At 38.8% G+C, this 17,687-nt stretch overlaps 1 protein-coding gene across 1 annotated transcript in view; it reads right to left on the minus strand.

Moving 5' to 3' along the window:
- The window catches only part of si:dkey-215k6.1 (transmembrane protein 132C), a 438,945-nt gene that overhangs the window by 70,730 nt on the left and 350,528 nt on the right, over positions 1 to 17,687 (minus strand). Inside the window, exon 6 of the mRNA XM_041787915.1 lies at positions 2,546 to 2,689. Coding sequence (XP_041643849.1) covers positions 2,546 to 2,689 — 144 coding nt within the window. The remainder of the gene's footprint in view (positions 1 to 2,545; positions 2,690 to 17,687) is intronic.

Here is a 17,687-nt window from a genome sequence, read left to right on the forward strand (position 1 = left end):
GTCAGGGTTTAGAAATTGAGGTTTTGTGCACAGACCTTTTAACCTTGGTGTCATCTAAGAAAACATTTATTTGAGGAGAGAAAGTTTCCTTTGGTCAACTTTAAGAAGAAGTGGATGAATGGTGTAGCCTTTCAGTATTTCTTCTGCATGACATGGCAATACAATCTACATAAACAGCCTTTACTTGGCTCAAATCACTGATGCTACAGAAGAAAACATCATCAGCAAAATATTGACCATTGCAAAAAATCAAGACTATTAATTGCACTGGTATGTAAGATGCACCAAATCTACTAGGAAATTGCTGTGAAACATCCAGCAAGTGTCCCAATGCAATCTTTTTAAGTTCAGGTCTGACACTAAAGCTGCTGCCATGGTAACCTATTATTTTCCATGAAAGAAGAAGTAGAGTGTTACTAGTTATTTATGATTAACCACAACTCCATGGTTGATTAAATCACACTCAAATTTGCTCTGAAATACTCAAAGACCTTCACTTTGCACCACAATGAAGGTCATGAGGTTTTGAAATGCTGCAGCCAGGGGGTAAAATGGTAATAGAGACATGAAACATGATTAAGAAAATTCTTGGAGGGGAAACAAGATTAATAATCTCAACTTTTTGGTGGGTGTGGCTTAATGGCGCCTCTAAAATATTTCAAAAGATCAGCCCCTGCACTATGTTTGACCTAGGATTTTGAATTTTGGTACACAGTGTCCAGCATCGGTCAAAGTATTTCCATGTTGATATGAAATAAGTCTAAATTTGTAGAACATTGTTTGCACATCGTTGCACAACGTTGGGGTCGGGACCCCATTGGGGGTTGCGAGACACTGAGAGGGGGTCTCCAGATGCCTTAAGAAAAATCTAAGAACATTTCTGAATTACACTGTTGCCACTTTTCATCAATTTTGCCAAATTTTAACCCTTTTTCATCACATTATCACAGTGTCAAAAACATGGCAAAAACTGAACGCAAGGTTACTAGAACAGGCAAAAACTGGCAAAAAGGTGGGAAAAATGGGCAAAAAGCAGTAAAGGGTGGCAAAAATGGGAGGGGAAATGGCAAAAAATGGCAACAAAGGGAAAAAATGCAAAAAAAAAAACAGGATAAAAGAAGGGAAAAAATAGCAAAATTGGGCAAAATTGGGCAAAAAGTGGCAAAAGTGGGCTGAAAGCAGAAAAAAATGGATTTGAAGTGGCAAAAATGGGAAAAAATGGACAAAAAACAAAAAGGGCAATGGAAATGAACAGACAAAAAATAAAGGTGGACAACTAAAGTCAGCTGTATAAGTGCTGAAAACAAACAGATTAATGGATAATTTCTGAGGTCAAAGTTTCCCTTTTTTAAGGTTTTTCGGGGGGAATATTATTTCAAATTAGGATATAAAAGAGCCACAAATCATCATTGAAGAGCCACATGTGGCTCAAGAGCCACGCGTTGAGCATCACTGTGTAAAACAAAGTTCAAAAACTCTAGTTTAATATTTCTTTATTCAAACACCATACTTGTTCTTTAATGTCAAACCAAAACCAATTAATAAGCACTAGTTTTAAGTTTTTCTGCCAACTGAACCTTAATATTCCAGCTGTTTTCAGTAGTAATAGAAGCTTACAGTAAACTGGGGCAAATAAAGGACAGAGAAGAAGAATAAATCTTGCTGGAAAATATGTGAGAATCACACACAACTTTTATATTGAAAAAAAAAATTGGAAGAGAGGCTGAGCTCGTATAGACACTTCAATAGAAAGAAGCTTTGATGATTTAAAAAAATAAAAAACCTATTTATCCTGCAAATATAAAAAAACTTCATCCATGTTTATGTGCACAAGCTTCAAACAGACCCCTTTTCTAAAGAATGAACGGACAAACCAACTTTACCAAACATGTCTTAAAGTCAAAGCTGAGCTGAGGCTGTCTTTAAGAATGACACGTTTAGATTTTTTGCTGTTTCACTTCACTACCACACTAAGCTAAATTAAATCACCTCTGCTCCAAAAGAAATACATGTGTTTTGCTTCTTTTGGCTGAGTAAGAACAGTCATTTTTTTTTTAGCAATTATCAATTGACATTCAGAAGAACAGAGGGTGGGATTAAAAGAAGCGTGCACACTGTGGTTTCTTATTACACGGTGCTGCACAAAATTTATCAGAACGTAAGTCCTTCAAGAATCTGGTTTATGATGATGATGATGATTTCATGCTGTGAGAAACCCTGGTTTCATATCTTTCTGTTATAGTTAACTGTTTGTCAAACAATGTTTTCTATTTCGTTTTAGGCTTTAAGAGTAAATTCTTGGACCCACTTCACATACCTTGTAGGGTGTTCAGAACATGTTTCATTGTTTCTCTTTTGCACATATGCAATCATAATGCATAATATCAACATGTTTATTACATACAACTTAGACATCCCCCCCAGATATGACATATGAATGTGGTTATTCATCTCTGAGTAAACATGTGAAGGAGAACATTTGCATGTGCTTAGAAAAAAATCCTTTTAATTCACACATAAGTCTAAGAGTATTTTAAATAAGTACCTTGACCACATCCACATCTGTCGAGCTGCAGGTGACCGAGTCGTCCACCTCCCTCACCTGTCCATCTGTTTCCACAGTAACCAGTTTGACTGGCATTGAAACACGCCGGCCTGTAAGTATGGCTGTGTTCACCACCTCTGTGTCCTACAAAGACAGAAGAAGAAATATAGGTTATGTTCTTTTTAACATCCACATCTATTATATTCAGGCACTGACAGCTCTAAACATGATTGAGTTTTTCAAAGTTTAATTGGGGCAAAAGACATTCAGATATAATGTTTCCAATAATAGATGGCTCTACTAAGAGGCACTTTTTTCCTTATTTTGCATAACAAGTATTCATTTAGAATATCTCCACCCACAGTGACTAAAGAGGGACTGTCAGGAATAAACAAGTAACAAAGACCAGGGGGAGAGTTTTAAAGCGGAGTGGAGAAAAGATGTGATTATGAAGCACACCATTAACGTAATCAGCATGATAACATTTGATCCTTCCAACAAAAACAGCACAAGAAAACACAACACATTCACAGATGCATACACACACCTCAGAGTGTGGTGTGCCAGCATCAATCATGATCATTTGGTTTCCAGATTTCAAGCAGGCATTTATAACAAACAGCACACACACATATGCACACACGCGCCTGATTGCAGGTTATTTCACTTGTCCCACTGTTTCTGGAGGCGAAGTGTGTTTCTCTGTATGTGTGTATGCGTGCTCTTTGTAGAAGAATTCAACTGAGCACACAGGATGAAAGTGGATGAAGATAAAGAAGAAACAAGTGAGAAATATACTTGTTATAAATACAGATTACTGGAATAACATTGAATCAGTCCAAAATGAGGAGATAGAGCTTTGAGAAAACCGTCCAGAATGTTCACTGAAGTTTGATTAATACATTTTTCTCAAAATTTTAGGAGAATTTGCTACCAATTGGCATGTATTTTCATGGAAATTCTGCGAAATTTGTTTGGATATTCTGGGAAATTTGCTGGTGTTTTTTTCTGAGTATTTTCAAGAAGCTTTGGGGGAGATGTTTGTATATTGTGGTGAATTCTATTGAAAGAGCTGGGGAAAATCCGCTTTGATATTTATCAGCATTTTCATGGGAATTTGAAAAATGTATTTGGGAATCGGGGGGGTGGGGGGGCAATCGAAAGTTCAAGAATTACATTAAAATTAAAGAGAATTCGTTAGAATGTGTATGGGGATGTTTTTATGGAAATTTGGGAAATTTATATGTAAATGTTTGGAAATTTAATTGGAAATTTTGGGGGGAATTTTTAACTTAGAGGGTATTTTTTGGAAATCTGGGAAATGTATTTGTTGATGTTTTGGAATTTGATTGGGAATTTTTTTTTTCGGTAGATGTCCTTTGGAATTTCTAAAAATTTCATGGGGAACTTCAGGGAATTTGTTATGATGTTTAGGGAATTTTTTCATACTTTTTGTGGAATTTTAGGGTGCTTTTGGTAAATTTTGATAGGAAAAATTTAGGGGAAGTTCCTTTGAAATCTGGGGGAATTCGCTTGAACTTTGTAAGGAAATTCTGGGCAAAATTGTCATAGGAATGTTTAAGCTCTATGACCATAGTTCAGCTCTCAGGAGGTCAAGTGACACCAGTGTTAGAATGAAACAAGGATGGTTTGTAAAGTATAAATATTTACACTGATAGATGAAAATGTTGGCACTTCACACACCCTTACATAATATACATGAATATGTGTTTAATATGCATCAGATATTACACTGGTTCTCACATCTATCTTTTCTGTTCAAGGGCGCATCATATAAAATCTGAAACAGAAAATTCTTCACTTTGGCTACTCTTGTTGTCAGAGGCAGGAATTACCTTTAACTCTATTTGGCCAGTGTTGCAACAATTTTTTTTAACCTTTCTTTACTCTTTTAACCCTGACTTTTACCAAACATCTTCTTTCTGAGACCTTAGGTAACTAAGGCAACGCTTACAGGAAACTATCCATGGACAATGCTTTTGTTTTCTTTTAATCTTCAGTTTCAAAAAGTTTTTTTTTTTGTCCAGATGAAAACATTTTGATTATAACCCCCATGCACACTGATTTGCAAAAAAAACTAAAAGTGCTGAAGTATACACATCAGGCTGATAGTTGGAGATTTGGCTTTGTGATGAAAACAAAACACATGCTTTCTTTTTTAGAGCAGTGAGTCATAACCATACAAAACACACATCTGTGTGGATGGTTGGGGGGGAGTTGCTGCTCCGAATGTTACAAAGAGTTAATTTCAAGATAATATTGACTGGAATGGAGCAACACAAACAGAACATGGGAGTCTGCCATTGTTGGAGCCCAGCTAATCATGCATGGTTATTGACTGAAACAGTAATGTGCATGTGGGTAAGTCTCTGTTTTCAGAGGGAATCCATCTCACCGGTTTAAATGACAACAGAAATTGTGATGTTACAAAAGGTTGAAATCCTTTTCTAAAACTTTGGGTTTTCAGACACCCAAAACGTTGATGGAATTGCTGTCATATAAATGTGGGCAAAGCTGGGTGGGTCCATGAATCCCCTGCAGATGTCTGGGCATGTGTGTTTTTCTAACCTCTTTACTGGTAAGGTGTTAATCAAGCTTATTAAGTTTCATTTTGGACTGAGAGTTTGGTTTACGGATGATGGGTTGAGTCTAAGGAATGCATCATGATGATGTTCTTTGCAAATAGGCCTCTCATTTTTAGCTCTCTTTAAAGATATGTGTTAATGAAATCTTGCTTTTCAAACCTTCATCCTAAGCACAATAAATGTATTAAAAAGGACATGTCAAAAAAAGAAGAAAAATTTTATATGCACAAGCTATGATTAAACACCGCTGCAGTGGCTGACAGGATACAGAATGAAAGCACATCCACAAACCTCTCAAACTGAAGGGTAAACATAAAAAAATCCAAACCATTCCACCCTTCATATACCGTATGTTAAAATATGCATGGTAACATCAGATATTTGCAGACACAGTCACACACTGTTTATAAAAACATTCATAGGCATGCAAAAGCAGGAAGAAGACTAAGAGCAAAGAATATGCAAATAAAATACATGTATAAATAGCCTATCAGGGCAGAGTTACACACTCGCAGACATGAACACACTCATGAATAACACAAATAAATACAATTAGATGCTGATGTTCACACACTTACACGTAACACACACACAGCCAAGAGTTTAAGTGAAAGTGACTAGTGACAAGTCGCCTAATGCCCTATCCTTCTCAGCAACACATCACTATGTGACCTTTACGTAATGAGATCTCTCCCTCTCTCTCTCTGGCACATACACACTCTCTTCTCTCATTCTTATACTCAGTCCAATCCTTCCTGAAATCAGAAATACATATATAACACCACAGAAGATAGTTATGCAGTTTGAAGGTGACAAGCAGGTGAGGAGAAGGAGGAAGAGGAGGAAAAGTGGGGACAAACAGGATTAAAAGCATGGAAAAGATGAAAGAGGGAGCATGGGAGAGAGAGAGGAAGGGCATTAAGAAAGAAAGACACTACAGAGATATAAATAAAGAAATAGGAGGTTCTCCTTCTGCCTTTAGTGTCAGGGAGCAGATGGAGGGATAAAAATCAAAGAGGAGGAAGAGATGTTAATTCTCTATGTGCTTGTGTATGTTTGTGGCCTTTATATGTATATGATAAAAATGTATGTGTGAGTATCCTGAGGCGGTAGTCTCTTAGAAGCCACAGTGCCTCAGATAACATCATGTTTACATCTCTGCTATCACACCACAGGCCAAAAGATGACAACAACAAGAGGGAAAATACTTCTGAGAAGAAATAATATGTTGAGTTATTAGACATCCCTGTCTGGTCCTGCTGTCTCCTCAAAAACCTTTTAAATAAAATCTGATTTGTTTGGTTTTTACCTTAAAATTAAAACTCTAGTGAATTCAAACAAGAAATAAATCAGCATTTTGATTTTTGGACTCTATGATAATATGTTGACTTTATTATATCTGAGTGTTTGTATACAGTACATGATAAAGTTACTGAAACTGGTTTAAAACAACAACATATGCATAAAAATGTACACAGTATGTCTGTTCTCACCATTAGAAACACAAAAAAGTGAGTTTTAAAAATCAAACTAATCAAAATCAAAACTAATACAATCACGTTTGTTGCATTTTTTTATGACTGTGTACGTACGTTTATACAGCTCAAAATCACATCATGTATTCTTTAAACTGTTTTCAGCTGTATATTTGGCACACTGAATATTTGATGATGATGAGTTTAGAGAGTATAAAGCCCTCTAAGCTGTCATTGTTGTCACAGCTGATTGATGTGTAGCTGTCCATGGTGCTGATCATGTGATCGCTGTGATTTAATGATGTAACAGACTTAACCATGCACTACATTCCGACTGAGGCCTCAGACCCTTTGTGTATGAACCATGCCATCAAGTTTAAATGCTTTTTCATAGGTCACCTTGCCATGTCACTAAAAGCTGCACTATTGGCTACTGCTGCAGGCCATGTATGTATCATGGCTCATGATACTGTGTCGTAATGCGCAAGGCAGGTAAACCCGTGGCACGGGGCGTGACCTAGCCGCTAGGCCAGCTGTCCTGTTCTTGTCTGATGCAGGATGCTAGCTGCTCAACAGTCCTGGGTCGTCTTTGCAGGATATTTCCTTTTAGGATGAAACAAATTGGTGAAAGGTCTGGACTGCAAGCAGGTCAGTTCAACATCTGGACTCTTACTGTGAAGCCTTGCTGTTACAATGGATGCAGTATGTGGTTCAGCATTGTCTTGCTGAGCTATGCAAGGCCTTCCCTTAAATAGATGCTGTCTGGATTCTATACACTACTCAGAATTGAAAGTGCCTTTTGTGATGTGTAAGCTGCCCACGCCACAGGCATAGGCATCCCCGACCATTAGAGATGCAGGCTTTGAACTGGTAACAAGCTGGAGGGTCCCTTTCCTCTTTAGTCCACAGGACACGGCATCTGTGGTTTCCTGAATGAATTTCAAATTGTGATTATTCTGACCACAGTTATTAATTTTGCATCAGTCCATTTTCAGTGAGCTTTGGCCATGAGAAGAAGATGCAGTTTCTGGACTGTGTTCACATATGGCTTCTTCTTTGCATGAAACAGCTTTAACCATTTGTGGATGGCCCAGTGAACTGTGTTGACATACAAAATGATTTCTTGAAGTACTCCTGAGTCCAAGCAGTGATTTCTAGTACAGATTCAATCCTGTTTTTAATGCAGTGTCACCTAAAGGCCTGAAGACCACGAGCATCCAATATTGACCTTCAGCTTTGTCCAGATTATCAGAGTCTTTTGATGATATTATGTCCTGTAGATGGTGGGATAGTCAAAGTCTTCTATATTTTATATTTTTTTAATTGTTCAGCAATTTAAGATGCATTTTGTCATAGACTGGTGAAATTCTGCCAATCTCTACTTCTAAGAGACTCTGCCTCTTTAAAAGGTGCCTTTTATACCTAGTCATGTTACTGACCTGCTGACAATTAACCTGATTAGTTGCAAAATGCTCCATCAGTTATTTGTCATTAGTGCCACCTACTTTTCCAGCCTTTCCTTGCCCCATCCCTACTTTTTTTTTAAGATGTGCTGCTGCCATCAAATTAAAAACAAGCTTTTTTTCATGAAATGGTAAAATGTGTCAGTTTTAACATCTGATATGATGTTAATGCTATATTTCGAATTAAACATGGGTTAATGAGATTTGCAAACCATTGCATTCTGTTCCATTCACATTTTACACAGTGCCCCAGTTCTTTATGGAATTTTGGTTGTACTTTGCTTTGAACAGGCCTGGAAAAAATGATTCATATTTCTCCAGTACCACAGGTTAAAATGCACTGATAATCTATTCACATGGATCAATGCATGCCTGCTGACCTGGGGTTTTGACTAGGGATGCACCGGTCCACCTTTTCTGGTCCCGATTCCGATACCTGGGCTTTGGGTATCGGCCGATACCAATACTGTTCCGATACCAGTGTTAAAAGAATAACCTGCATGCCCTACTGTCAGAAAAGGCTGGTAATTGTTTTGGGTAAAAGGCAAAAAATGAGTACACATAGATTACTGAAGTTGATATTTATTTAAACTATAAAGAGTTTAAATGTTTACCAGCAGTTTGGTAAAAACAATGCTTCAGGACATACAGAAATTACTATTCAATTGTAAACCTTTATACCCTGTAGACTGGTAATGCAGCAAAAAACAAAGAAAGTGCATCAGAGGTAACACTCCAGTACAAAACTGCATTACACAAGTGTTTTTAACCACATACTGTAAACAAAGTAACAATTCTGTGAGAAAATAGTGCAAACAACCTTGTTAAAAAAGGCTTAGAACTGGTTGCCTGGATCGAACCACGGATCGGCCCATTCCCACCGATACCCGATCCAGCTTTGAGGGGCTGGATCGGGCCAATACCCGAAACCAGGATTGGTATCGGTGCATCCCTAGTTTTCACCCTAGTTTTGACCTGGGTTGAACACAAGCTGGATGCTGATGTGAACAAGCATCTCTACAGGAGATTAAACTGTAATTGAATTATAGTCATGTTCAATTATAATCTAATTGAATCCAGAGAGAGACAGAGAGAGGCAGTGAGGTTAGAAAGCAGAGAGGAAATGTCAAAATAAAGCATCATTTTATTGATCAGTAATAGGAAAAAAAACAGGATGTGCGAAATTCATAAATCCTGCCATTTAAGCTAAAAGAGTCTTTTAACATGCTGAGATGAATCACAGGAAACAATAAAAAATGAACAAAATATGGAAAAGAAAGACAGAAAAATATTAGAAACAAAAAATAAAGGACATGAAAAAATCACAGGAACACAGCAGGAAGAGAAATATTAGAGTGAGAGCAGAAGAGACAGGGAGAGAGACAGAGAGGAAAAAGGGAAGAATTTCATGCCTGTCCAAGGGAATTATTAAGTGGCTCGTCAACAACTGGCTCCCCACTGCCTTCAAAAGCTGCTCCACACTGCACTGAGATAAGCTCAGAGGAGAGTGTGTGGCGGGGTCTCGTGTGCCAAGTATTTCTCTGTCTGAATGAATGGGTTTTTATGTGAGTTCATGTTGGTTCATGGGTGTGTGTTTGTGTGTGAGAAAAAGATGACAGAGGACGGAGAAATAGAGAGAATGGGTGTGTGTGTGTGTGTGTGTGTGTGTATACATGTGCTTCCGCTGACAAACACGTTTGTGTAAGCATGCTGCGCAGAGAAAAGAAGTCGAGGAAAAACTCTTTCTCTTCAATGGAGCTTATCCATGCATATATGTGCGTGTGTGTGGGCTGGAAAGTGTGTGTGCCGTTTAAAGTGAGGCAACTGGAGCGAGACGGGCCGTCACAGAAACACACACACAACAAATGCACACAATGTTTTAAAAAAGTTGACAAGGTGAAAAATGTGACTTTTTTTGCTTTTCTGTAAATCAAATTCCAACAGTGATTTACAATAAGAGTCTACACACTTCTCCATCTCTCTCTCTTTTTACTCTCACACGAACAAAAGAATATCTTACAATCACAGTGGAAGTGCTGCCATCTAACCTGCGACTGTGTTTGCACTAAACAGACAAAGAGTTTAACACCCACCCACCACATACACACGATCTCCTCCCATCTACCTCTCTGCTCATTCTTTAAATTGTCAAGATTCTCATTTGGAGGAAATTGCTCGGAACATATACAGCTCTGTGTCTCCTTTTGCTCTGATTGTGACCTTTTCAGTACAGTCTGTTAACACAAACACCTCACCCTTGGCTATACAAATCCTCTGCTCCTCGTTATAATAAATCAAAATAAGAAAATCATTCTCTGCAGTCCTTTCCACACAGAGATACAGATAGCCTCTGGTATTTTTTATTAAAAAGGGTGATGGGTCAAAAGGAGCTGGGAGCTGTTTTGCACATTTTGTCTGTTAAGTAAGAGGAAGAAGGTCAAGATTAGTTTAATAAAGCTCTGTTGGAGGGGGATAAATATGTCCTGTGGACATCTGGTGGTTTGAAAAGATTCAAAGGACATCCACTTTTTTAAATTCTGCATGAATCAGCCATGTCTGTCATTTTAAAAGTGCAAATTCCAGGACAAATTACCAACCATATTTCAGCAGGCAAACAAGTCCACTGATAATAGCCATCCTGCCAAAACTGGAGTCTCATATGGGTAGATTTTTGGAAACACTTAATAAAAACTACACACTATTAGTAATCATTATTTATAACATTTTATAAACAAATTTATCTGTCATTTATGAACTTAATTATTAATGTTCTACTGATGCAGTGGTAAAGCATGACTAAATACCTAACTCATCCCCAGTAAAGCATTGTCGAATCATTTATACAAAGCCATGTATCACTGATGTCAGGGCAAAAACTTGTATCTCCATTTTTTTTTTAATCATTTTTTTTCTCACAAATCGGTGTAATTGGTCACCATTTTCAGAGAGTTTTCAAAAAATCTTGAACTGGTAAAAAATTACAAAAAATATGCTGATTTGGACTATCCATCCATCCATCCATCCATCCATCCATCTTCTTCCGCTTATCCGAGGTCGGGTCACGGGGACAGCAGCCCCAGCAGGAAAGCCCAGACTTCCCTCTCCCCAGCCACTTCGTCCAGCTCTTCCCGGGGGATCCCAAGGTTTCCCAGGCCAGCCGAGAGACTTAGTCTCTCCAGCGTGTCCTGGGTCTTCCTTTGGGCCTCTCCCCGGTGGGACCTGCATGGAACACCTCACCAGGGAGACGTCCAGAAGGCATCCGGATCAGAGGCCCGAGCCACCTCGACGCGGAGGAGCAGCAGCTCGACTCAGAGTCCCTCCTGGATGGCTGAGCTTCACCCCGCATCTTTAAAGCTGGGTATACACTGTGCGATTTCAAGCAGACCATACGATGGTCGTGGCAGAATGTCATCTCACACTGTACGACTGAATCGTTTACGACGCACGACCATCGCGCATGAGTTGTGTGCTCACACTGTGCGATCCGACGGTCGTGCACGACCTGAGTGCTCACACTGTGCCACTGAAATCGGGACGGACTGTGACAGAAACCCACAGAGTTTCCTCTTTAAAAAGACTCACATCTCAGGGTGAAGTGTCTCCATTCATTTTCCCTCTATCTCTCCCACTCTCTCGCTCTCTCTCACTCTCCTGCTATCTCTCTATCCCACACACACAAACATCATCACCATCTGTGTCTGTCTGTGAGCTGCAGGTCTGCAGATAGCAATATTTCCTGCCCGTTTATTTATGTTATCATAACGGGGGTGCATCAGAAAGTGATTCCAGCCATTGTCATGGTAATTTAGGAAGTTGTCTGACCGTTTACAAAGGAAAACAATCCTCCAAAGTTGTTTATTCTGCTAACGTTTCTGCTCTGACTGTGAAGTGTCAGGAGCCGTACAACCAAAATATTAAACATGCCAGAAATCCTCCCGACCAGTCGGGGGCTGGTTGTACGGTCGTACGACGGGCTGTGGCCAGCCGTCGTAGCCCCCTGTACACAGCACGAGAAACGACGCCTGATCTGATTGAGAGTTGCAGGACTCCCATTCGTGGCTGAATCGCAGGAAAATCGCACAGTGTACACCCGGCTTAAGGGAGAGCCCAGACACCCTGCAAAGGAAAGTTGTTTCAGCCGCCTGTATCCACGATGCCGTTTTTCGGTCACTAACCACAGCTCGTGACCATAGGTGAGGGTAGGAATGTAGATCGACCAGTAAATCGAGAGCTTAGCCTTTCGACTCAGCTCTTTCTTCACCACGACAGACCTATGCAGAGGAGCAGTCTTGTCCCTCACTTCAGAACAAGACCCCGAGATTTTTGAACTCCTCCACTTGGGGCAGAATCTCATTCCCAACCTGGAGAGGGCATTCCACCCTTTTCTGTCTGAGGACCATGGCTGATTTGGACCATTTAGTGTTAAATTATTTTCAGCTTTTTATTTCCTGAAAAGTGGTCATTTTGGAGATACAAGGTTTTGGCCTAACACCAGCGACGTTGACCATATACACTCCGATACAGTGTTAAATTAGACTTTGTGTTACTTTAATACAGCAGAATTTACTATGAAAATGTTTCTGCAGCTTTTTCTTTTTCTTTTTTAAGTCAAAAATAACAGATGCTGCATTGGATATTGTAATACTGACAGTATTTTGTGTGCAAATTCAGTATTCACATTTCACTACATGGTATGGAGAAAGAACAAACCAAAATCTATCAGAAGAACCAGATGCTGAAGGGTGATAAGATGGATGACATGCTTTGCAACAGCAAACAGGATCATATCTGGTTCCAAGGGCAGCAGTAGCTCACTGGTTCAGCTCCCAGAACAGACCTGAATATAGACCTGGAGCTGGTTGTTGGAGAGGATGGCAGTAAATGACAGACTTGGCTAATGCTCTGCACCAAACACTGAGGGGTAATTCACAAATTACCAGAGGTTATACTAATCCAAAGCGAATAAGGCTTAATTGAGCATAATTACGTAATGTACATGTACAGACAGCTTACCCATAGTAAGCAGACTGTTACACTTAAAGCAATCAATTAATTAATTAGTCTCCCTTTAGCTACGGTTAATACACACATTCATTTGCCAACACAGACATGTGCCTGTATTGACACATTAATGGCAAAGTACTCCTATAAGTACAAGAAGGTCACAGGATTCATCAACATGCTAACAATTAACAAATAACCTCTGGTTAATAGAGGACAGGCAGTTTGATCTGGACCAGACCCCACCGTTGTGTCATTATGTAATTACAGTGCTCATTTGCTACATATATGCCCATTCATATGGAGACATCACTTCTGGAAAAAAAACTGGAAGAAAAATGCCAACTAATGTGTTCATCTATGCAAATGTATTTATAAAAGACACACGAATGATAGAGGAGGTAGGAAAAGAGAAACATGCTGAAGAATATGGGCAGCACATATTGCTTTTTCTTCATTAAAATGTTTTTTTTTTCTGGAACTTTCTTTTGGATCTTCATTTTACTACACTGCTTTAGCAATTTTATCTTTTTGAAACTCTGCTCTCTCTTACCTGCTCATCCCCTACAGCCTGAGATCACTGTTTTTTTTTTTTAATGCATCTCTAATTAGAGGCAAAAACAGGGAGAAAATGAGAATAAAAACAATAAGATGAAGAAAGCATAATAATGTAATTGTGAAAATGTAGCAAACATCTCCATCTGCACTGAGAGGCCACAGCAGAAGGCGGGAAAAGAAATCACAGGTCATGCATGCACATAGGCTGTTTATTGCGTTATATAGTGCACTAATAAAGCAATAAAGTCAGTGAAGGTATGCATGTGTGTAAATCAGATGTTCAGCATGTTATTGCTCCAATTTCAGTTTTACAGCTGGGTTAGCACATTAATTGAGGTTGTTTCAAGTCGGGTTATGGTGCTGCATTGACATAAAGACGTTCCTATGTCCTAGAAACATATGCAAATTACTGATATGTAATGGCACTATGTCAGACCATAACCATGTCCATAGAAATGTCTTGCACAGCTCTGCACAAAATCTACTCTTTTATCATTACACTTTATGCTTACATATTTTATGCCCCTAATACTATTTTATATTATATCTCTCATGTCAATTTTGTATCAGGCTTATTTAGTTGAATGAGTTCTACAGTTTGCTTGCTAATTATTGGCAAGTCTAATGAGGAACAAATCACTAAGACATATTCTTTGTATCAGATAGTTACACTATAATTTATGAGTTGATCATGAGTAAATATATGAAAGAAGATTTAACTTAAATAATTATTATAACTGTGATATAAGTCTACTTCAAGACAACAATGAAAGTCATCTCACAGTATACTTATTAAACAAAGGACACAGCAAATAAAATGCAAGGATGTATAAGACTAATGAGGCATTTTTAGCTTAAAAAATCCTGTATTGTTGACAAGTGTTAATTCGATTAACTTAAGGACCCTGCAAAGTGAAAATAAATAATTATTTAGGTTTGTTGTAGGACAGGTCACTGTGTTATGAACCCCTAAATCAAATTTCAGTCATGAAAAACATCTCCAGGTTTATAAAATTAAGCTTCAAAATCATGAAAAATGAGGCAGTAACATCTGCGCCAGGATGGTGTGGGCGTGTCTGTTGAATGAGATGAAGCCACACCCACTCAGGAGAAATATGATCTTCTCAGGTTTAAAAAAATGTTACACTCTGAATTGAGGAACGCACTCACACCATTATCCTGCCTCTTGACCTTTTGCTGACCTCAGAGGAAGAGAAAAAGCCCTTTTTTAAGTGATCCATAGTCCACTGTGGCTGATAGATTTGGCAAATTTATCTCACAATGAACAAAAAACAGCATTTAACTGACTGTTAACTTTCAATAACGGCGGTAACATCAGCTAACAACAGACTGTACTGACTGGACTGAAACTGGACTGCTCTGTGTTAGAGGGGCGGGGTCACCCCACGTATCGGCCAAGCCAGAAAAGCAGTGAAAGACTTTTTAACAATCTAAATCCACAATTCAGTCACATGTAGATCTCAGTGTTTTCACATGTTTACAGCATATCCAGTGTGTTAAGAAAAAAACCTTGGATTTCACTTTACAGGGTCTTCAAACTATGACTAAAAGTGTTCGTCTGCAGCCTTTTTTTCTATGACAAAAACTAAACTAAGACTAGCCAAAGATAGATCACTGATTATTTAAACTGGCAAAGAGTCTGTTTTGTTTTAGCCAAGATGACTAAAACTAGACTAAAATGTAATTTAGTCTACACCCCTTCTCGCCCACTACGCTCAGCCAGCGAAAGGCGCCTGGTACTTCCAGCACATCATGCTCCTAAGTCACTAGCTCGACTCTTCTCCTCTGTTGTCCCTAAATGGTGGAATGAATTACCCAACTCCATTCGATCTACAGACTCCCTCTCTACTTTTAAGAGAAGGCTAAAGACCCAGCTCTTCAGAGAACACTTTGCACTTAGCTAGGCAATTCTCTACTGTTGTCCCCAGTAGTAGATTGAGTCTCAGCCAGACTATTCCCCACTGCTGCCCCAGTGGTTGAATGAGTTTCCCAACTATAGTTAGCTCGCACTGTCCTGCTCTATTTCTGGGATTTCTTTGCCCAGCTCTTTGGGAATGATCCAGCACTTGGTACTTGGTAAATAGTTGTTGTGAAGTCTAATGAATGGCGATTAGTGATCCCACATTTTCCCTGATTCATTGTTGCTGTCTAATAACAAAAAAAACAAAAAAAAACAAAAAACAAAAACAAAAACAAAAAAAAAAACCCTCCACAAACAACGTATATTTTAGGTACTCTGCCTTAAACTCTACATGGCAGCACTTGCGTCCAATTGGACCTGAAGCACTTGATGGCACTTACTGATGTTGTTTCTTCTTGTCTAGATCATTGCTTGTGTTGTTCTTGCTCTCAAATGTACGTCGCTTTGGAGAAAAGCGTCTGCTAAATGACATTGTAACATTGTAGTTTTCGTGGGACATTCAAAATTCGTGATATTTCTCCACTTTGGGTAAATCTGTAAAAAAAAACAATGCATCTGTATCTCTTCTGCCTCTCAGCTGTAGAAAGCAGGGACCCCAGGTTTGGCATAGAACACACTATGATGGTTTGGCACCAGATTTAGGTAATAGAATAAATGCTTGGACTAAAAGTAAAAGCTAATATGTGAGGACTTTTTATGGACTAAAACTAGACTAAGATATTGTTGAGTTTTTGTCCATTAAAACTAGACTGAAACTAAAAAGGCTAGAAATGACTACTTTGTCATACAACAAATTCATACTACCTTAAATGTGACTGCCCACCCGCTGGCCTTTTGGGCTTTTTATTCTATTTGAATCTATTTTCACAGTCTAATGTCATTGTCACATCTGTCCAACCTGAGTGTACAGAGTGTTTCCTTTGTGTGTGTGTGCTTCCTCACATGTGCATGTTTGTGTGTGTTAGGGCTCAGCTGTGAAAAGAAAATTGGTTGAAGGCACTTAGCTGCAATTTACTACAGACCCATTAAACACATCAAGTGTGTCATACTTTCTCTGAGTGTGTTTGTGTGTGTGTGTTCTTGCCTTCATGTGATGTGCCTGTGTGTTGTTTGTATCTTGTATTTTAGGTCAGAGCCTTATACTGTGTATTGTCAGTGTAAGAAGTTCAGTAGTAGCTCAGCTGTTTGACCTAAACTCTGAATATAGTCTATCATACAGTGGCATCTGCTCAGTTTTTCTCCAACAACAGCAAGTAAAGCATCAGGATTACTTGGATAGTCTTTGAAGGGTTCTGCAGAAACATTTTTGTTCTTTTATTTGTGTTCTGTTACACAAGAAGGCCACAGGGCACACACTGTCTGGCACTCTAGGATTTGTTTGACAAAAAAGAACATTTAATCTCCCATCTCTTGGGAAACAAGTGGCCATTCTTAAAACAACAACCACAAAATACAACAATGTTGGGTTGTCTCTTTCACCATCCAAAGTCACAAGGTAAAAAAAAAACACTTGGAAGTCAAAATGGACCAGAATAAAACTACATTGAAGATGTAGTTGCTATGAGATCACATCTGAAGAAGATACCATATGACTGCTCCCTCTTATGGTATTGTAAATATCATACGATGAATTTTCTTGAAATCTTCAAAACTATGACATTTCCAGGAATGGTCACTTGTGTTGCATTTAAACCCAAAGAAATACTGTAAAGGTTGCATTCCCTTAAAGAAAACCAGAAGGAGAAAGAGTTTTTTTTTTTGTTGGCTTCTATATTTGTACTGCCAAACAACAGCATTCAAGCCTCCCCTGCACACTACTTCATGAAACCACTTCACAAATTTTCACATCCCATTTGAGAGCAGCATGTAAACCTTCTTGCAGGTATATTTCCACATGCCTGTGCTGTAGTGGTACTGCATTAATTCTGTCAATGTGCCAAATGAACCTGACACAGCCCACATACAATTTCATCTCCACTTCCCACAACAAAATAACATCAAACTGGGCCTTGCTATGAGATCACATCTGAAGTTATCGTCACATACAGCGCAGAGCAGAGTAAGCCCACTGGCCTGGGCTACAGCCATGCACCTTTA

Source organism: Cheilinus undulatus, linkage group 5 (genome assembly GCF_018320785.1).
Source record: "Cheilinus undulatus linkage group 5, ASM1832078v1, whole genome shotgun sequence".
NCBI lineage: Eukaryota > Metazoa > Chordata > Actinopteri > Labriformes > Labridae > Cheilinus > Cheilinus undulatus.